Here is a 23243-nt window from a genome sequence, read left to right on the forward strand (position 1 = left end):
ACTCGTGGAAGGTGCAAACAAGCCTGCTCTGTGGCGGACAAGAAGCAGAAAATAAATCAGAGTAACAGATTCCAAATAATGTCCTAAAAGGGCAGATTGTTTACATTCAGTAATTTTTTTCCCATTTAGTTTTACACATTGAGTTCTTTCCTGGTGATGTTTGTTTGTGTTCCCTGCTGGGAGGCTGTCCTTCCACTGTGTGTCCTAAGTGGGGTGCATGTTGTAAGCCACAGGGACTGTGGCTTTTTGACTCCCATGAGTGACGTCTTTTGTGTAGCCGGCGACCTTTGACCCCTGGAACTCAACAGAAGCTTTACCTCGGAGAACTTGATGTGACCGAATTTTTTTTTATTCATTAGTCTTTATCTTTAATGTTTCCTAATGCAGTGTACTATACTGCCATTCAGCACATGAAATAGATTATTTTTAAATGTCAGATTAAAAAAGACACAAAAGGAATTAGGAATTCATAAACACCATATTATGTTTGATGTTGACATCCAGAGATTTAGGCTGGATCAATCTGTGTGAGTTGACAGTTTTCAAACCCTGCTGTTCAATAAAGTATATTTATGGTCTCTGTGATAGAAGTTATAAATTGTAGTCAATCATACCTGGCAGAGGTGAAGGTTAAACATCGAGCTGCTCACACTCAGTCTGAGAGGAAGGCATTGTGGTTAAATGTTTCATAGCTTGCATTAAAAAACATCTAAATATAGCCTTTTCTTGTCAGATCTCAGGCACTGAATAGGACTGGCTATATTCAGGATTGGGAATGGAAGACCTCTTAAACCAAGGTTGCTGCTGTAGGTCCTATTGTAAGTAGGATCTAGACTCGGGGATAAAAATTGCCAAATCAATTGTGTCGCAGGTTTTATCCTTTAGATGAGAATTAAATCAAGGTCCTAGCTACTTGGTCATTAAAGGTCCCATGGCACTGTTAGAGTAGAGGAGTTAATCTTAGTTCCACTGTTTTCAATTGGTGAAGTTGTTTCTCAGTTCTGCACTTGATCTGCTATATAATGAGGGTGCTGGTTACTGTGTGTCATCCAGGTGTTTGCTTGCTTCACTTCAGTAGTGGGTGCAGTAAGTTCCCTCCTAAACGTAAAGTGCTTTGGGTCTCTTTGGGATAAAAAGCACTGTATACAGTTAATGTTATTACTTAAAGCGAATAGAGAATTATTTTTGGACATCCTGCCATTTTTTTTTGCATGCACTGGCTGTAACACAGCTAGTCCTCGCTATGTAAGTAGAAGGAGAGAATTATTTTCATGCTTCATAGTTATTGGAAGGGAGTTCATAATGTCTTCATGCTAAATCATTAGAGGCTTCTATAAATTTAGAACAAAGACAAAGACAGTATTCAGGAAAAACAGAGAAAGGTGAACAGAGGAAAAGTTCTGGTTAAGTAATCTGAACATTATATTAGAGAGCTTACTTTTGTGTTTTAGAAAAGTAAATTCTGATTTCATGTACTGTGGAATCCTCAGGCTAAAAGCATTCTCTCCTATTTTGTAAAGTGTTTTACAAGAAAATGCTAGCACCTTTTGAAGTCTAAGATGCAGGATGGGAAATTTAATTCTGTGATATATTCTTTTATGAGGATGTGGAGTTTCACTTTTTAGCTTTAGAACCACACTGTGTTTAGGTTACAGGGCTATAATACAGGGTTTCGAGGTCTGTAGGACGTAGGTCTCTGAAACTGATTGATATGTATATATTGTGTAACTAGTGTATACTGTAGAATGCTTTGTGTTGTTTAGTTGTGTTATTGTATTGCTACTATTTAGTTGTTTGTTCACGTTTAACTATGATTGATTACTCTTTCACCAGAGCTATGTAAGAAAATATTAATAACTCATATGCCTCACATTTTGACTTCCAATCTGATACATTTTATTTTATTTAACCGCTCTCCCTACCTTGTAACAGTTCTTTTTGCTTCACATGTTTATTCCCAGAATACATTTCTCAGGATGTGACGTTTTTTCAGAAACAATTTTCCAATGGCAGATCTATCATCTAGTCCCCATATAGTTGGGCTTTGAAACCACAATAAATGAATAATTATACACATGGAAGGAGTGTGCTTGATTTACTTCACAATTCCTACAAAATCATGCTTGTGTACTTATACGACAGCAAAGGCCTGCCCTTTGAAAATAAGTGGTAAATGTGACTATACGAATAATCCCATTTCTATGTTTTTATATATGAAAATTGTTTAAAAACCTTTTCTAGTAATTTCTGCTATGGAACTGCCTCACACAGTAGACAAGATGCAGAGGACATTCTTTCAAAACAGATATGAATCATTTCATTTATATTGATAAATTAAAGCTCTGTGCTCAATCGCCTGACCTACTTGCTTTCCATGTTCTTGAAGTGCCACTTCACATTTCGAAAAAGAGCTGTCATAAAAATCCTGGTTTTGCTTTGGTTCACAGTCCTGCTCTGAATTTTCAGAATATATCGTCTCACATCTGATCAGCAAAGGTATATAATAGCGTGTTGTCCTACAGGGGTTACATTTCTCCAGAGCGGTGTGTGAGGCATAATTCTTTATATAATAAACAAGGATTCATGAACCAGGCCATGTGAAGCTACCTATTCAGACGTATACTATCGCACACAATTGAAAGGCCTTACCTTTACTGACTGTGTATGCAAATATAATAATAAATATGTTATACAATAAAAACGTATAAGCATTTGTTACAGTTGCATATAATAGATAAGCATTATTAAATGCTGATGAAACTGAACTGAGAAAGAGGATAATGTAGGATAATGCAGGAGTGTTAGAGAGATTCTAGGACGTGCATTACTATGGACTTTGGCAGACCACTTTCGACCTTGTGTAGTTCGATTTTTCACATTGGACAGGTCATTGTTCCCATCAATATTTTCACATAATCATATTGGTTTGATAAACCCGCATTGGCAAAGTGCTGACTTTACTGCCATTCTATAAAAGCCTTGAAAAAGGTCAGACTAGGAACTTAACTCTCGCTCTCTTAAGGACGTTTGATTTCCTTTCTGAATGAGAAAGTTAAACAAAAGAACACTGCACAGGAGGAAAACAGGCCAAAGTCTATAAAGCACTACATTATGGAGATAAATGTGAGTTTACTGTTGAAACAACAACTACGTCGGACAAATCCGATGAAGGGAGTTTCTGGTTGCCTTGCTGAAAGAGATTGAGTAGATTATGAGAACTGAAGGTGAGATCACAAACTAAAGCTTTGTTCCTGGGAGACCTGTGAAATACATATTTCTAGTTTGTATGTAGCATGTAGTTTGTTTTACATACATTGAAAATGGCTTGAAATCAAATGTACTGTATTTTTATTGTCTTTGTAACTTGTAGACCAAGGGCGTGGTGATGTACAGTTTCAGAGTTTAAATGCATAATTCTCTCGAGTTCACGGTGTGTCTCTCTGCCATCGGACTTAGAACCCTTTTATGATTAATCAAACCTGTTGTCTTTCTTCTGTCTCAGAGGCTGTCGGAAGTCTCCGCAATGCAGAACTGCTATGGGTTCAACCAGGACATCCAGAAGCTCTGCACAGCTGTAGCTGCCTATGGGGCAGGTCACAAGCGCAAGAGATCTGACAGCCATTCGCAAAACAGTCCCACAAACTCGGGTGCGTTTAGACAGAATTCTGCTTCACCCCGTCAGCAGAAAATCAGTTTTATGGCATGTTGATCTGTGATTTCCCTCTTGCTGTCATGATTTCTAGTTGGACCATTCTGAAAGAGGATTGAAAAAGTCCTTTGATTTGGGGAAAATACTTTATAATGGTTTCGAACAGATAAGAAAAATTACCAAACATACACTTCGGCTAATTAATTCATTAATCATACTTTATGTGAGAAAATAATGCATGTCTTATTATACCACAGAATTTCCGCAGCACAGTGAATTTCCAGGGCTGATTCTCTACAGGTGTGAATGATTAGACAATTATATTTTAATTTAGTAAAGCGAGGTTACTCCTCTAAATGTGCCACTTATTATCGTTTATTTTAGATCCTAAATTTGATTGCAAGGTTTCTACTACTCTCATCACACAAGTAACTGACTAACTGATAAATCCACAGGTCACTTCCAGATGAGTCACAAGGAACAAGTGTTGCACAGCACTCATACTTGAATTCATTTTTTTAATTTGCTTTTAACATGAAGTAACAGGTGGGAAATTAGCATTTATTAAGATTCAAGATTCCTGTCTCCGGTTTTAATGTATGTGCGTATATCTTTTGGGACTGTCTCTCACAGGGGAAACTCTGCATCACGATGAGAAGTGTTCTGCTGCAGAAAACACCCAAGACAAAGCAGAGAAAGATACTTCTTCGGGAGTAACTGATGGATTCCAGCAAGAACAGGTCAATATTTTCTAATTCAGTTTTTCCGTGTCCATTTCTGTCCTAAACCGGGTTAAAGGTGAGCAGAGACATGAGGGAAATGACCCATTATCCAAAAATCTACAATACGCAGCAATATATTTAATAAGGAACAAGTAATAGGTTTATTCCATGCTGAAGAGAAGAAAGACAACACAACGTTTCGGCCGTGGAGCCTTCTTCAGGTGTGGCAGCAGGATTCCCTGGACATAACGTTTCCTGCCAGAGACATTTTCTTCAGGTCTTTTAAAATATATTTTAGTTTTAGAATGTATTTTACTGGAATCTCACTCATGAATTATCTTTGATAAGTTTCCAGAAAGTATCACAGTATGGAAAGTGTCCTGTGTTAAAGGGCAGACTCAATCAAAGTGAAAGATTAAACAAATAGATTCCAATAAATGTCTGTTCTGGTAATATAAGAAGCAGAAATATCTAAATATCGTTCAATCAGTAAGGCCCATGTATACTGTAAATGAAGGAATCGGCAGCACAAGTACCAGTAGAGCCGGCTTACCTTAGACACAAGTCACCCACAATTAAGACACTTCATTCTCCCGATTGTTTGTATGTATCTAAACATCCACCCGTTTTCATTATGTAATCTCTACTGTTGAGGGGACAGCAAAACGTGAAAACAGTAACGCTATTGTGTCCTGTTTTGACATTACTTAGTTTACACAATTCCTTGAATTATAAATGGGTGAGACAAACTGACAGATCTCGACATAATCTTAAAACTGAGCGTACAGTAGCTTTGGGAATTTGTTTTGCTTTTTTTATTTTCATAAATAAGTTTGATTGGTTAGCTGATAGCACTCTGGGGAAAAAAGGACGAAACAATCTCAGCTTACTACAAGTCGTTCCTGGAACTCGACTTACTTGTATCTCTGGCATTTTATATAGTCATGATATTCTTTTGGAAGACCTGGTGAAAACGTCTCTGGCAGGAAACTATACTGTATATCCAGGGATTCCAGCTGGCTCAGTGGTTAGCCTTTCTGCCTCGAAGCTCTGGGGCCCTGAGTTCAGTTCCTGGGGTGCTATCTGCATGGAGTTTATATGTTTGTCCCTGTGTTTGTGTGGGTTTCTACTCAGGTTTCCTCCCACAGTCCAAAGACATACTGGGAAGTTAATTGGCTTCTTGGGAAATAGGGTCTGGTGTGAGTGTGTTTTTGTTTGTATGGACTGGCGGGACGCCCAGGGTGTTTCCTGTCTTACGCTACCTCTATTGGATAAGCGCTTTAGAAAAATGAAAGGATGGATTAACAAATATATTATTAAGATAGATTTCGGAAATAAAATGAATACTTTTCATAAAATGTGTTGAAGTACGCTATTAAAGTACACTAATTTATTTTTCAATGCACTGTACTTTATGAATTAATTAGAAATGAGAAATATTTTGCCAAACGTCTTTCAGGAAGACATGAGAGTGTACTGTAAAGCTTGGGAGATATTCAGATGAAATATACTGTATATATAACTAGTTTTCATAGAAGGAGATGACTTTTAGAATCTTTTTGTGCAACAGGCAGAGAACAAAGTAAAATCAACTATAGGATTGGGAACTGGGATTTTTTTAACAGTATAAGGGACCTAAATCAGGGAGTTTAGATCACAGGAGGTTGAGAGGAGATTTGATTTGCATTTATACTGTAAGATCCTAAGAGACAAAGACAAATAGTCACAACTGGAAAAATGAAAAGGAATTAAATTATAATGCATACAATTCAAGCTTTATTATCCTCTGGGGGGGAATTTATTTTACAGTCCAGTACACCAATAAAAACAAGCAAGACAAACATTACCAACAGAGAAGAGGGTAAAATGGTGATGCAGGAGATAAGAAAGTTACTTTACATTGTTTGAGAGTGATATTGCAGAGGAGATGAAAGATTTCCTGAGTTTGACCAATTTACACCTTTTAAGACAGACACGTTTCCCAGACGGGAGGGGTGTTAATTCCCAATGGAGGGGGTGACGCACAGCTCATGACACTCTTGGCCTTCTTTACAACCCAGTGTAGAGGATATTTGAGTTGATGTGAAATTATTTTTCTGCCTTTTTTTCCACTAATTTTCCCAACCTATTACAGCTGACAGTACTAATGGGGCCAAACCAACAAGTGAGACAGTATGTGAAGACACTTTCAATAAATGACTTACATAAACGTTTTTAAAGAGAAGTGTATAAACACTTCTTTACTCAGGGCTGTTCCAGTCAGATGGTGCAGGTCCTTACTTTGAGTACTCTTAAGAAAGAGCTGAGCTACATTTGACTTTCAATTAGCCACAAACTTGCCAAACAAGCAAGAAGCTCTTTTTGTATGCATTTATTATTTGCGACTGCCATGCATACACACATTTTTGTCGTGTTAATGCCCAGTGTATACGTTTGTGTTAAGCAGAAGTGACCAGTAGTTGTTGACATACAGTATGGAGCAGTATAGATTATAGTAGTTCAAGTGGGTTTAATTTTTCATTTTAATTTTGAAGATTAAAAATCTCTCCAAACCCATTGTTTCCCATTTTACCGGGAGCCTTATTCAGGTGTAAGAGAGACAAGGCAGTAGGCAAAGGTAATGTAGTGGGAGAACAAACGCTGGGAGGGAGGAGGAGTGAGGGGTGGGAGCAGGGGACAGAAAGAGAGGCCAATCAAGAGGTGTGAAATGAAACCTCCAATTAATTATTATAATAATTAATAATTGCTTACACTTGTATAGTGCTTTTCTGGACACTCCACTCAAAGCGCTTTACAGGTAATGGGGACTCCCCTCCACCACCACCAGTGTGCAGCCCCACCTGGAAGATGCGACAGAAGCCATAGTGCGCCAGAACGCTCACCACACATCAGCTATCAGTGGGGAGGAGAGCAGAGTATGAAGCCAATTCATAGAGGAGGATTATTAGAAGGCCATGATTGGTAAGGGCCAATGGGAAATTTGACCAGGACGCCAGGGTAACACCCCTACTCTTTTCGAGAATGAAGAAAATTTAGAAGAAAAGTAGTCTGTCGTTAAAAGAAGGGGGAAAGTGTGATCCTAGCTTCAGGATCATTTTGGTTTCTGTAGTCTTTCTGATGTATGAGTTCGGAAAACCGTCTTTGAGGACACAGATGGGAGAGATTAGAGTGGTCATGGCCGTCAGAGGTGAAATGGGAAACAATGGGCTTGGAGAGATCTTTAATCTTCACATCCCTGACGTGTTCTCTGAAGCGGTCTCTGAGTAATTGAATCATGTATAGGAAATACAGAACACCAACAATTGTATTGTACACTTATTCAGTGATAGTTCTAAAAATTGAAAAGAAAATATCTGAAGCTCATCTCTATGTGAGGTGTTTACTCAAAAAGTGGTTGCCAACTGCAACATTTGGTATATACCACTGTGTGTGTGAATTTCAACACTCTTCTGGCAAACAGGAATATTTACACAAAAGATTAGCAACTACAGTCTTATTCCCTTTAAAATTAAGAAAACCTCAGACTCCCCTGAGACATAATTTACTGAAAACAGTATGTTCCTTCAATAGTTACCACTTGTGAGACTGTATAAGGGTATGTTTATTTGTGAAGTCTGAGTATAAACCTACAAATATGGTCACATATATTTGTGAGTTGTCAGACTTCTAAGTTTTTAGCATTGTTTTAATGAATCTGTCAGAAAATGTACAATTTTGAAACCTTACCATTTTTCAAAGGAAGAGGAGAAAGGTAACCCCCTGTTCTTTCACATTGGTATCTACCCCATCTCAAAGTTAATCGCTATAAATATGGTATGCTTGGTTTAGAGTTACATTGGCACTTTTAGGGTAAACTAGAAAATTGGAAATTAAGTGATGATGCAGATAAATTGTAAACAGCAAAATATAATAAAAATAGTTTCATAGTATCTCCCTGCAGTGTACGAGTCAAGCTCAGGAAATCTTACTGAACTGTCTTAAAGAGACAGTAATCGCACATTATGAGGATGAGACCGTGAAACATCTCTCATGGTGTGGGGTATGGTTTGATTGTGACTTCTGCTAGCTAAGGCAAAAATAAATGCTGAAGTTTCTTGCTAATTATTGCTAACAATAATAATTATAATAATAATTGCTTACAGTTATATAGCGCTTTTCTGGACACTCCACTCAAAGCGCTTTACAGGTAATGGGGACTCCCCTCCACCACCACCAGTGTGCAGCCCCACCTGGAAGATGCGACAGAAGCCATAGTGCGCCAGAACGCTCACCACACATCAGCTATCAGTGGGGAGGAGAGCAGAGTGATTAAGCCAATTCATAGATGGGGATTATTAGGAGGCCATGATTGGTAAGGGCCAATGGGAAATTTGGCCAGGATGCCGGGGTTATACCCCTACTCTTTTTGAGAAACGCCCTGGGATTTTTAATGACCAAAGAGAGTCAGGACCTCGGTTTTACGGCTCATCCGAAGGACGGCGCCTGTTTACAGTATAGTGTCCCCGTCACTATACTGGAGCATTAGGACACACATGGACCGCAGGGTGAGCACCCCATGCTGGCCCCACTAACACCTTTTCCAGCAGCAACCTTAGTTTTTCCCAGGAGGTCTCTCATCCAGGTACTGACCAGGCTCACACCTGCTGAGCTTCAGTGGGTTGCCAGTTGTGAGTTGCAGTGTGATATGGCTGCTATCCATATTTGAAAAAATATTATTTTTACAAAAGAAAATACAGCCTAATACTCTAAAACACTTACAGCTAAAATATAGAAAACTGTCATAGGTGCACACCTGGCCTTAGGATATCATTGAAAATCCGAGCAGTACCCCAGTACGGGCCACAGCTACAGTTATAGTTACTTCACCACTGCCTGCTGCTGTGCTATTTATCCTCTCACAACTGGCTCTGTAAAGGATCTCTACAATTCTCCTGTAACCACATACTCTTCCAGATAAGAGGAGCTCCTGGTGGCTGGTGGGATACACAGACTTGTCATACAAGTGCAAAATACTGTATATCTAAAATATTCTAGTATTTCAAAATCTGGTGGAAATCACTTAGCAGATTAGGAAAAGTACATTATAATCTTTACTATCTGGCCTCTTACTAACTGGGATGCTCGACTAACCGGCATCGTCTCCATCTGCCAATACAAAATCATCGTTTACCATCCAAGAGAATTTCTGGTCCTGTTTGGCTTGGATCTTTGTTTGGTCAGTGCTGTCTTTCCGTGTGCTCACTGACTGTAAACACAGCGCAGACATAAGGTATCATCTTTGCCTCGATTCATCAATAAATATTTACACCATCCAACATTCTGCGGGAGGCCTCAGTCTTTTTCTGCAATGGCCTCGTGTGTACATCTTGTCCGACAGGTGCATTGTCTGGAGTAATTGTGTGTTCGCAGTGTTACTTTTAGTTGTGTCTGAAAAGAGTTCTAGTGACATGAAAAGCAAGCCAACACTAGCAATTAAAGAAGAGTTTTTTGCAGCACTCTTGAATTAGTTTTATTATTGAAGTACTGTACAGTGTTCTATAATGACATTTTAAGTGTATATTTTTGTCTTTTACAATAGTCTAATATTGTAAGTGCGAACAGAGCTTATTAAAGTGTTTTGACTTACATAAATGTCGACGTATAATTTTACAAAACATTAGTATTATTGATTATGTGATAACGTACAAGCACATAAGTGTTTGAATACTTACGGTATGCAGTAATGACTTTTCCATTTTTCTTTCACATTGTCTGTTTATGTCTTTTTGCCTTTTGCTTTGACTGTGTGGAATAGGTTGTGTTTACCACAATTAATTGCTACTTCAAAGTGTCATGACTGCAAGCTTTAAAGCAACAAACTGTGAAAGCTGAGCAAGGTTCCGAATATGTTATAAGATACTGCATGAAACATGCATCCGAAATACAGGACCACCTTCATGGACAGAGGATCCTGGGAGACAGGCACTATGAATTAAGAACATTTAAGTCTTTCTTCTCTTTTTAGCTTTTGTGAAAAAAAACAACAGTCATGAGCACACACAGAGCAAACAATATGGCGTTTTTAGGTTTTTAGAAGGCTTGAAAAGGCTGGTTAATTGTTATTACAGGAAAGACTTGAAAAGACTTGGAATACATAGAAAACAGCATAGCTAAGGGGTGAATGCCTAAATTAGGGTGACAGATTTGGAGGAGTACCGCAGGAATCTGTACCAGGACCACATTTCTTTCCTTTTTTTTATTGCACTTTCAGACAATATTAAAATTATTGTAAGTAATCCGTGCTCGAAAACGTGTAAAACATCTGTAGTAAAAGGAAAAGCATCAGTGCTATTGATGAAAGTAATAATAAAATCACCTTCTTCCCCAGGTGTTTAGTAAATTGATTTAAAGGGACTTTTAAAATGTACAGGATTTTAGGACCTCAAAAATCAGATCTGTAATAAAGTCTCTCATTCACTTCAAATCAGTCGAATCCTAAATAATTGTAAGTATGCCTTGAGGCTGCTGTTAAATACATGTACTGATTCATTTCTGTTTGATATCCTACATCCACAGACTGTAGTCCTAGGCTCCGTATCTGGGACTGAGAAAAGCGCCGGCTCTCAGCGGACTTCTGTGAAACCAAAGAAGAAGAAAGCCAAGGGACTGTTTGGCTGAACCAGACCTTCCCTGCCTCACTTTTAGTTTTCTTTGACTTCACCTTCCAGACGTCTTTGGTGTGTCATTTTAAATACGCAGTCTTATTTCTCTTTTCTTTTAGCGCACATTGATTGTGAACAGCTATTTTTAAATCATGTTTCTGTTTTTTAATTGCTATCGCTAAATGTACTTTTAAACATGGATATTAATTACATGGGGTGGTTTTACTTCAAAATCAAAGCAAGCTCAACATTAAAGGTCAGATTTCTACATTTGTCTTTTTTTTTTAAATGAACTTTTTCCTTTGTGTTTAAAAAAAAAAAATCTGCCTAAAGTAATATCCACACACGCACTCCATAAGAGGTACATATAGTTCACGGGAGCCCAACTCACCTCAGTTTCGTCATACTCTTTCACAGTGAAATATGACCACAAAGAAGAAATTAATTATTCATTAATAACCTCTATAATAATATAACCTCTCTGAATTGCCTGCACCTTCCAGTGATTACCTTAACTTTTAACAATTGATTTGATGATGTTAGATCACAATTTCAAGATCAAATGATTTTATCAAATAGTACACAAATACACAGATTGTACAGGTAAAAAGAAGTCGAAATGGAGTTCGTAAATGTGTGGTAGAAATACCAGCTTCCACTATTAATATGCTGTGTAGTATACATATCCTGGGGTTGAAACCTTTCCTTTCCAGCATACTTTCCTCACGTTCCACAGTACTAGCCAGGCTACAGCTGTATGCGTACCTTACCTGTTGTTGTGCTGATACCCTTGACCACTTCTGTTTTAGTCTTTCAGCTAGAAAAGCCTTCTGAATAAAGTAGCGCTGCCTTTAACCACAACGCTGCCATCTTCGGTACCTCTCTGAAGGGCCTCAGTCATCTCAGCTGCTCACCTTCCGAAACTGAGCAGCTTTCGGACAAAACATCAAATTCATCCGCTGCGGCCCTTCATAATTCAAAACCTTAACGCAAACCATGGCTCGCATTACTAAGACACCTTCAGCAAAATTTGGGATGGGATGGCCAGTGACTTGAAATACTTTCAACAAGAAACCAACATTGGTCCTGGTACTAAATTTAAAATATATATACTGTATTTCCACATGGAAGGCAGGCATCCACTGTACTGCCTAAGGATTTTTTCCAGCCAAACACTTCTTGCTGTGTAGTGAGGACCTCTCAGAAGGTCTCAGAAGGTGATGACCTGTAGACCATCCAGTGTCCCTCAGGCTATCACCTACCTACTTGTTAGGTGGGACTTACTGACTTCCACTTTTTGATAATACAAATTTTTTAGCGCACACATTTAATCGGAAAAGCGCCATCATAGCAAAATGGGTTTCCTGCATAAACCAAGGCTTTCAGGAAACCCATTTTAGTCTGAAACATCAAACTGCCACTGTCTTAAAGACGTACAACATTTAGTGCTGTAGGACCATTTGTTTGCAGGTAAGTTTGTGTATTTGTAGTGTCTAATTTAAGGGTAAATTATCTCAAGTGGCTCTGAAAAGATGTCAGCTCTAGGAAAACTTATACAACATTAGTATTATTCAATTTATATTATAACATTGTTTATAATACGCATCATGTGTTAAGTCTCCCTATGCTACTGCAACAACTAGAGGGTAGGAGAAGACAGCACTCTGAGCCTCATATCTACTATCTAAGGCTTACTCCAGAACTTGAATTGGTGGTGGGAGGTAGGTAGATATAAATAATTAGGTTAAAATACTTGAGGAACCAGCTGAAAGCAGATGACCAAATGTCACAGTACACCATCAGTCCAGATCCTACTTTCCTCTCTGTTGCTCTGTTCCAGGTCCAGTCTCAGACTGCTCAGCACTCCCACACATCTAATGTGTCACCTAATCCAATGTGACTGTGTGGCAGTTGAGGTGTGTCTAAGGTTGCCATTCAATCTACTGTATGATTCAACCTATGATTGTCACCTGCTATACTGTATGTGCTACAGGCAGGAAACAATCAGACACACAAGAGGAATAAAAGCCCCCTCACTTTTGTAACCCTGTGACAAAAGCATTCAGGAGAGACAGGAATGAAACTTTTCTAATGCTAAACCACGTGATCGATGGAGCAAGTTGAGCGACCATCACTTCGGTACTTCTAGTTTCCAGAACAGCCGCTAGATAGCGTATGATTATTGGTTTGGAGCACCTAGAGGCGATCGCAAGCATGTTGTTTCAGCTCACTAGTGTTTCCCACCTTCGTAGGCCCTAAAAATTTAGTAGGCCCTAGGCACTGTGCCAGCACTGGAGAAGTGAAGGTATGCGTTAAAAAACATTCACGTGCAAGAACTTAACTTACCAAGAACCTAACTTTTTCCTCACAAACTTGCCTTGCTTTTGCGTGATGAGGCTGACATTAGTCTGCCTTGAAGTGGCAGACCTTTTGAACTAGCACTTGTCCCCTATTCCAGATGCAGTGCATCAATCACGGCTCTCATATGTATGTTCAACTATATCACCTGTTGAGAAAAATAAAAGTCCTACTACCTGAGCAGTCAGAGTTGCAGCTGTCTTCTTTTCTAAGGTGATCTATCATAGATGGAATGGAAAAAATGCAAACAGGAAACTGGATCATCCCTGAAAATATGGGTATATCATGGAAGTCCCCCCCAGAAGATACTGCTTCACATCCAGAACCTAGAAGCTTAGAGGCAGTAGTACTAAACACCACACCTTCATGCCACTTCCGAGGGCAAAACATGTTATGCAGTATGAAGTTATAACCTGCGCATGTAAAAGGTACTTTTGCAATATTACTGCGGATGTTCTTGTAACTTGTTTTAAGTACTGTATGTACACGGTATCTATTTAAATATTTTGTCTTTTATACTGTTGCATTGCTTAAGAGTGGATAGAAAAGCTTAGGTTTTCTTTCCTAATGCCTTTGAGACAGATCCTACTGCCCTCAATGAGGGTGCTCCTAGGGGTCAGCACACACAAAAACACACGATGACTGTTAAAAGTCAGTGCTGGAGGATTTACTATTGGGCATTTCGGAATTACAACAAAAGAAAAGCACTCAAAAAATTCCAAACTACTACTGACACAGTGAACTCCCTTCATATACCAAATGCGAGGCCTAATCACACCCATGTGAAGATGGGTCCTTCACCACTAATCTAATCAAATGACCCAATCACCACCAGCTGTGTATATTTACATGGTGTAATGCCATGGAGCATGGGAATGCCGAGGGGTGGAGCTTCTCTCGGGAGAAGCATGTGTTTCTAAGCAACCGCAGCTGTAAAAGCTATCTGTTCTGATGAGACACAGCTGTGGGCGGTCCTATAAGTGCAGGCTGGCTAGGTCTGACCAGCCTCAGGGCTGAGAGATGGTAAGATTGTCTCTTTTTTTAATATGCACTGTAGTGAGCAATAGACTTGGCTCAGGAGAGAGGCAGAAGATCTGGGTGTGTTTGTCTCTCATGCTGAGGCACAGCGGAGAGAGTGGTGGGGCTGAAGAGAAGGGAAACAGGTTGGCTTTTGTTTTTGTGCCAGCAGTGGGCTTGATGTTGCTGCTGTCTTTGTGTGAGTGCAGGCAGCTCTATAAGCTGATTTGCAGTCAGTGAGATGAGATGCCTGCATGTGTAGCAGCTGCAGATTTAGCAGAAAGCTGGCAGCTGTGTTTGTGTTAAAGTGAAGCAGGCTGCAGTGACTTATGGCAACAATTCTGGTGCTAATTGTCATTCAATTTAATAATTGGGATTCAGTTTGTGTGACTGTGAAAGATAACTCAATCTTATCAAAAAGATAATTTTGGTAGTAATCCTGTAGGGGATCTGGCTTATGTGAATGAGAAAGCTCTTCCCTGGAATGGGAGTGGGTAAGAGGAAAAAGTCCCAGAGAGGTTTTGATCTTTAAAAAGACAGCCATTTTAGGGGGCTAAGAAGGTACAGGGCTGTTTGAGATCTTTTGTGTATGAGGTGAATTTCTGTGTGATAAAGGTCAGTCAGTATGGGAAGAGGGGGGTTAAGGAGAGGGGTCCTCACGTGTGTGTGATAGGGAAATGATCCTGTCTTGCTACTAACCTGTGGCCTGTCTCTTAAGGGTGTACTGCCACCCTATGGAGGGTGTGAGTGAGTGTTGGGATACCCTGATAAGCTTTGTGTAGTAGGCAAACTGTGGCTAACGCAAGTATGTGAGAGTAGTCCACAGAAGATCAGGTGTGATCCCGATCTGAGACATTAGGGAGCAGGAGGCTCTGGGAGAGAGAGAATCCAGATCGGATCAGGATCAAACTCCACTTGTAGTCTACAGACTACTTGGGATGGCATGAGCAAACATCCAGATGTTATTTGCTCTGATGGGGAACATATTGCAGCACTTTTGAGTAGAGTGCAGGTAAAATGGAAGTAATTCTGCAAATGGTTCTCGCAACGGGCTGTGATGGGTGAGTTTGTCATCTCGGACCTGTGAGGACAATACCCTTAAGGGATACCTGCTTTCTTGGCTTTGTGAAAGATCAGAGGCTCATCACTAGTGAATGAAGTTGTAACTGCTTTTTCTCTACTGGTTTGCCACAACCTTATTGTAGAATTTTACAAAAGCTGTGAAGTTTTGAGTTTCAACATGAGAAATCTTATCCAACTTAATGTGGTAGCTCTTTTCTTCTGCTTTTTCTGGAAATGGTTGTGGTTTATAAATTAATTGTAGTGCTCCAATGTTATGAGTACATGGTCACGCTGGAAGTCTGTGGACATGGTAGATCCTAGCCAACTATCCTACCATTAATAGTGCCCATTAATTAGAGTCCAAGGCTAAGAAGACCCTTTAAAAATCTCTTCCATAGCTATAAAGTAGGCATGCGCCAGTGGTCAATGGTGTGGCATGGGAGATGTCGTGCATCAATATCCCAATTTTGTGAGCTTTACTGTGAAGGAAAAGACCATTAGGATACCAAATGGAGAATTTATGTATCGCACAAGGTAGCCCAGTGTGCAAAGTTCATCTGCTTTACTTTATGATGCACTGGAAGACCTCTCTCTGTTGAGCAGAGGTTTCTCTGAGACAATACAGCCAAAATGAAGAACCAACCAAACACCTCCCTATCGGAGATTAGCTTAGAGCTTATGACTAATACTTGGTTCATGATGGCAAGCCATATAACTAACTAGCTAGATGGATTAGCCAAGCTATGCAAATATTGGATGATAGTTTGTGTGCAGGTGGCTCCACTTTCAGGTCCCTTTGCAATGGTCAGTTGTCTAGCAAGCTGAGAAGAACAGAAAAATGGGTACCCCTTCCCATGTGGGGAGAATTGTAAGAGATAATGGATGAATCCTCCTGAAGCAAAGAATATGCATTTTAACTTTCTCAGCTTCCTAGTGTATGTTAATGGCTCTTTGTGCCTTATTCTGGCATAGCAGGAATGCTCATATCGTATACTGTGCCAGAAAGGTGGCCTTGCAGCACATGGCGTTAAAGAGCCCATGAAAGGTGTAGAGTCTACTGTCCAGGCAAGAAGAGATGTGCTTCTTGCATGCAATTACTATGCAAGACCACTTTGTAACTTCTCTACTTGAGCCTGAACTATAGTGGAAGCATGGAATACTTGCTATATTTGGGAACAAGGCCGCTAATATCGCATATAGGTTAACAGTCCCGGGAAAGGCAAGTCTACTTTGACAACAGTGTAGCAAGGCAAGATTAATGTGTCCTCAGGGTCTAAGGGAATCTTGCCAGTTGTACTTGAAGAACAAGAGAATGTTATTCAGAAGCAACTGAGACAACTCTTCCAACAGTCATTCAAGATGGGGTTAGTACCCAGGGAATAGAGAATTGGTAATCTTCTGTACAGAAGAGTGAGACAACTGAAGTAAGTAAATACAGACTTCAATTGCAAGTATAGTTATAAAATAATTGTTAGAATGCCATTCAAAACTTATAACTTAAATTGGTGAATGATGTTAAAATTGTACGATGCAATCAGAGTGTACTTCAGATTTAACACTGAAATGTGCACCAGAGGACGCAAGTCAAAACTATATGGAAGTGCATTCAGAGATGATAATGGAAGAACTGCTTTACCCAAAGCGTTGTGGGAGTATGGCACAAGCTGCCTTGTTGAAGTCAATACCCTGGCACCTTTTATATATAAAAAAAAAAAGCTTCCTTGGATCAATAAGCTACTAAATCCCAAATGGGCAAGATGGGTCAAATTACCTTATTCTGGTTTGGAATCTTGACGTACTATCCATCTGTTTTCTAAGCATTTCATCCACTTGAGGATCACAAGGGGGCTACAGCCTATCTTGGCAAGCAAGCAATGGGTACAAGGTTAAGTACAGCCAGGATGGGACACTAGTCTGTTTTAAGGGCACCTAGAGACATGAACAAGCTCCCACCAGATCCAATTCCCCAGACACCATAGAAAGCTGACTGGTATATCTCCAACTCTTGCCCAGGTCTTTAGACTGTGGGAGAAAACCAACCATATCACCTGGGGGAAACCACATGAGCATGGGTGAACATGCAAACTCTCCACAGATAGCACCCTAGTAATGGAATTTGACCCAGGGCAATGAGGCAGCAATGCTAGCCACTGTACTGGTAGAACCTAATTTGAATAATGTGTACAATTTACCGATCTGGAATTGGTCCCAATTTGAGATCAACTAGACGTTCCCCATTTTAAAAGAATGTGTGTTACTGAAGGGTTTAAAGAATGTTTTAATGCTGAACCGAGAGGAGGAAAATATTCAGAATTTTCAAAGGTAACGCTATTGGCCTCGGAATAAAGTGAAACGCATACCACAAGAAGTGGTTATCCATCTGTCCACCATGTTGTTCAATCTGCTACCCTGGCTTCCTTCATGAAACACCCGGATCAATGATCAAATGGGCAGAATAAACTCAATTTGTTTGTTATTCTACTTTTCACTGTATGATTATTTTCTTTCACACTTCTGAAAGTGTCTCCTGATTGAAAGATACCCATTTGTGCCTTCCTGAAGTGAAACATTTTTTTTTTAGTTAAGACATTTTTCTGTTAAAATTAAAAATGGCATTTCACTTAATTGTTCAGGTCTGCTAAGATATCTGCATTATTGTTCAGTTTTTTTTTTTTCCAGATGACAAACAATTTGGGGAGCTCCTCTCCAAGCTATGTTTCAATTATTCCTATAAAGTCATAGTTGCCTGATCATGCAGTAATGTTAAGTTCTTGTGTTTAATTTCCTAGACCTTGAACTTTGAGGTATAAGCATTTAAGAATGGAAGAGCTGTTTATTTAGTTTTTTTTTCTTTGTTGCCCAGCTCCCTAGTTAGTCAACTAATTATACCTCTTGTTTTCCTCGGCTTGACTGTGGCTGCAGTGGAATTCCTGAAAGAAAACTCATGATGTCCTGCTCCCTAGTCTAAAAGGTAAACCTTAAATGTCCTGAAGGGTTATCGGCCTAACTACTCCTGCAGTACATCATTTCCTCTGCCCTGGACCATGATCTGCCCCTGCTCCGACTGGGAGTCGGTCAGCTTGCTTGGAGAGGACTGCAATCTAGTCACTAGGGAGTCCTCAGTGTAGAAGACTGTATAATACATACTGTATAGCAATACTGTCTAAGTCCTGGACTATCTTCTGCGTTACTGAGAAAGTGGGATCCTGGGGAAATACCCCCCCCTTTCTCCAGAAACCTGTGGGTCTTGGACTCGAGGTGCTCGCTCAGCTGATGAACTCCCTATGGCTATCCCTGTGCAGAAAGTTAATTATCCTGCAAACCACACACTGCAGTGGCCTCATTCTCTTGATTTCTTTGCTTGTGCTTTGAGTTATTTCAATGTTAATCTGTATTTAAACCCAGCCCAAAAAAGCAAAAGATGGAGTAGTTTGTTTGAGGTCTTAAACTTTTTAACTTGACCTTTTCTCATGTTTTTCCATGATCTCTTTATTTAAGTTGTATTATACATATATTTCATGTTATACTAATTCATCTCAACTTTATGCTTGCAATTATATGCACTATGTACTGCTATACGAGGTGTAGTGCTTCTTACCCATCTTTCATTTAATGGATTTTTGCTCTTAAAAGCTGAGCTTATGTAAACCAGGGGGTCACTCTTTATTACATTTTTAACTTTTTATAGTAAAGGCTTGTCTGAGTTAAGTGCATACACTACAAGATTGTACTTAAATTTAAAGTATTTACTAGTGACTATACTGATGTACCTGTTCATTGAAGAAAGTTTAATGTGGGGAATCCTGCCTAACCATTCCTCTTCTGTCTGCTAGCCCCTACCAAAGACAAGGGCCAGGAACAAAGCCCAATGTATATTTGACCTTTGTTAGAATTAAGAAAATTCTAACGAAGGTAAAGGGGCAGTCTTGGGGAAAAACTCAGCCAGTGTGTCCAAATGGAGTTGGTTAAAATTCCCACCACTTCAACCAGGGAAAGAAAATAGTTTCACAAATATTGCTGGAGGAAAGTTAACCATGAACTGAAATGTAGGGGGCAAAAAAGTCACCACCAATTAAAGGTTATCCTCTTTTGTACAAAAAATGGTCAAATTAATTTAAAAATGTTGTATAGACAATTCACAAGTCCCAATGGCCTGTGGCATTACAACACATTGCCTTCTTACCCCATTTGTAAAATTTAAGTCAAGTCCATGTATAAGTCTTCTCTTTCATCACATCCCCCCCCATTGTACTTAAGGAGTTTAAATTCACTCTTCTCCCACGGGGAAGATTCTACTCGATGGTAGGTGGTGGGGGAATACTACTCCAGAACAACACGTCTTTCCCCTAACCACTCTGTGTGAGGTTTGTGGTGGTAACAAGCTGAGCAGGACAGACCACGCTTTCCTTTCCCCAGCAACAGCTCCTACTTTCTAGCACCTTCTGATCATCCCTCCAGTCTGTGGTGGGTCTACCCTGGACTCTTTCCAGTGCGCCTGGCCGTACGTGGTATGCCTCCATTGGCTCCTCTTAAGCCAGAGGAGAAACGACTCCAAGCAAGCTAGCGCTGGACTGCTGAGTTCCACCCCCCGCCAGAGTAAACCCAACAAGCCTACCCAGAAACCTCCTTTCTGTTGCTTCTAGCTGTGATCTTGTTCTTTCAGCCACTACCCCCAGCTTCTGCCCATAGCTAAGGATGGAGATGGAGGTCGACCAAAAAACCAAAGAGCTTTAAACCTATCCCCTGCTTCACCACCACCGCTCGGCACAACCTTACTCTAGCTACTGAGCCAATCAGCTGGTCACTCTCGCAATCCCCTCTATCCTCAGTCATGAACAAGACCCCGAGCTACTTAAACTCCTTCTTGGGGAGCAATTCACTTCCCATTAGGACTATGTCCTCTCAGATCTACTGTAGGATGGCAAGCCATAATTCAGCGTCACCTCACTCAAAATACACTAAAGTACTTGGTCTTATACTTTTTCCGTATCCCAAAACATGTACACAGGGGTGGCAAGCTCCCATGCTCTCTCATATCTGTGAGAAGGTAAAGAGTTGGTTTACTGTTCCAAGTCAAGGAGGGAATCTGCAGTGTTGCTCCTGTATCTGATGCTGAGCTAGTGGGTGGAGTCTCCTTTCAGAACGAGGTAACAAAACTCCCAGTGATGTAAAGCGGTCTTATTATATTGTAAAAAGGTAGGCTTGTGAAGACATCTCTTTTAATCCAACAGAAATAGAGCTCTTGACTTTGAGACACTTTTTCCAACAAATACCCCTTACTTGTTTACGATTTTGTGCTTAATGTACAATTTGTAAAATTCTGCGATATGGTCAATTTATTTATTACCGAGTCTTTAGAAATGATCTGAGAAATTGGAACTGCAGTCCCCCTTTAATCTAGGATACAGAAAAATAAAAACATCTATTACAACCAGACAACACTATTGTAATGGGCTATTGTGTGATCCATCCGACTGCACTATATCCTATTTATATTTGTACCCTGTCGGTTATAGAACTGAATTTCCGTACCCTGATCTGAAGTATGAAAACCTCTCCACCTACTTAAGTGAACTTCAAAGAATATAAACAGCAAGTACAGCGCTCTGGTCTGAGAATGGCAGACACCTAGTCGTTCTGAGAACCTCCAAAATAACTGTTGACAGTCTTTAGCTGCAGGGCCCTTAAATTGTGAAATGACCCCCCAGGACACATAGGAACTGCCCCTACAGTCTACACTCAAGACCTGTTTTGCAGTGTGTTTTTCTCAGTCAAACATTCAATAGCACAGTGACTATTCAGAGAGTGTTGCATTAACTCATTGTGTCAAACAGTGGTCTTGTGCCCAGTTACTATAGCACACTTTCCCATCTCTTTATATTCTCATTGGGGAGCAATTCACTCCCCATTAGGACTATGTCCTCCCAGATCTACTGTAGGATGGCAACATACTTGCCATCCTACATACTTCGGCAGCACCACCCGCAAAATACCCTAGGGTACTTGGTCTTCTACTTTCTCCGCATCCCAAACCATGTACACAGGGGTGGCAAGCTCCCATGCGCTCTCACATATCTGTGAGAAGGTAAAGAGTTGGTTTTCTGTTCCATGTCAAGGAGGGAATCTGCATTGTTACTACTGTAGCTGATGCTCAGCTAGTGGGTGGAGTCTCCTTCCCAGCAACCTGGCACATAGGCTTCCTTGAGGAGGCTGTGGAGTGTGAGCACGCTCTAGTTGTAACACACCCTTTGGCCCTTTTTAAAAAGGGGGACCATCACACCAATCTGCCAAGCTAGAGGTACTGTCCCTTCCTTTCATGCAACATTGAAGGGGTACTGTATGTTAACCAAGACACCCAAACACTATCCAGTGCCATCAGCATTTCTGGCTAAATCTCATTCAGCCCTGCTACTAGGGATCTCTTCAATCACTGTAGTGACCTCAGCCACAGAAATGGACCCAGTCCCACTGGGCTCTGAGTGTCTGGCACTGAGGAGGAATCTGGCACTGACTCCTGAAAGGAATGTATATCCACCAGATTCAGGAATTCATCAAAGCTCCTTCACCCACCTCAACAATATCCCCAGTCGAGATCAACCTTGAAGTCCTCACTGCTGAAGTGTGGCTGGAGTGGTCTCTGGAGAAGATTAGTCAGGGTCAGTGTGACTAATCAGCCTGGCCCTTGTAGCCAGCAGCAATATCACTATGCAACTCATAACTGGTAACCCACTGAAGCACAGCAAGTGTGACCAGTACCTGGATGGGAGACCACTTAGGAAAGGGAAGGTTGCTGCTGGGAGGGTTGTTAATGGGACCAGTAGGGGGCGCTCACCCCCCCCCCTCGAAGTATAGTGATGAGAACACTATACTGTAAAAAGGCAACATCCTTCAGATGAGAAACTGACTCTATGGTCATTAAAAACCCCAGGGTGTTTTTCAAGAAGAGTAGGGATGTAACCCTGGCATCCCAGCCAAATGTTTGAAGACATAAACAAGAATGAATTCCACCATTTTCTACTGTGTTATCCAAAACAGGGGAGCCCGAACCTAACCTAACAAGGCAGTTTCCTGGGGGATTCTCACAGGCCACAACCAGACACGAACAAACACACACTCACACCTGGGCCAATTTTCCCAGTAGCCAATTAACCTACCAGTATGTCTTTAGACTGTGGGAGAACAATGGAGCGCCCAGAGAAAACGCACCCAAATGCAGGGGGAACATACATACAGTACTCAATGCAGATAGCAGCCCAAGAATTGAACCCAAGCTCCCAGCGCTGCAAAACACCAATGTTAACCACTGTACCATCCATGAGCTCATTTACAGGTTTCACACAATACTTTGTATGGGAACAACTTCTGAAAATGTCTTTGAAGAACTATAGCAGCCAAGAAGATGTTCAGCTTAGACTTGTTGGTTGGAGTGCCTGAGCTCCATTATAATTCCTGAAAATAGCAAAGCACCGTACAGAGTCTAGGCTTTTGGAAACCTAAGATCACTGAAAGGTTAAGTAAAGTAAGCGGCATAGCCAAATTGATATGAAGTCATGGAATGTGACTGAAGTGGTGGCCTTAACTCTTATCTCCTTAGTGAGTGTACAAATGCAGAAGGCTTCTCACATAATCCTACACTGTGGTGGAAAAGTAAGTACACCTCCTTAAAATCTTATGGTTTGACCATAGTTTACCTGCACCTAGCCCTCACCAAATCCTAACAGTAGATTAAACTAACCTCGTTTGACAAATAACACACACATTCTCCTTTGTCATTATCTAAAAACTCAGCTAGCA

General features: G+C 40.4%; 1 protein-coding gene and 1 long non-coding RNA gene across 3 annotated transcripts in view; one reads left to right on the top strand and one right to left on the bottom strand.

The window, feature by feature from the left end:
• The window catches only part of nhej1 (nonhomologous end-joining factor 1), a 116508-nt gene extending 105228 nt beyond the window's left edge, over positions 1-11280 (top strand). The window contains exons 6-8 of the mRNA XM_088606824.1: positions 3503-3647; positions 4283-4389; positions 10927-11280. Coding sequence (XP_088462950.1) covers positions 3503-3647; positions 4283-4389; positions 10927-11028 — 354 coding nt within the window. The 3' untranslated portion in view covers positions 11029-11280. The remainder of the gene's footprint in view (positions 1-3502; positions 3648-4282; positions 4390-10926) is intronic.
• LOC148648829 (uncharacterized) overlaps positions 1-23243 on the bottom strand; it is a 54395-nt gene that overhangs the window by 17131 nt on the left and 14021 nt on the right. The gene's annotated exons all lie outside the window — the stretch shown is intronic.

The sequence above is a fragment of the Lepisosteus platostomus genome, chromosome 14, assembly GCF_059453375.1.
Source record: "Lepisosteus platostomus isolate fLepPlt1 chromosome 14, fLepPlt1.hap1, whole genome shotgun sequence".
Classification (NCBI taxonomy): domain Eukaryota; kingdom Metazoa; phylum Chordata; class Actinopteri; order Semionotiformes; family Lepisosteidae; genus Lepisosteus; species Lepisosteus platostomus.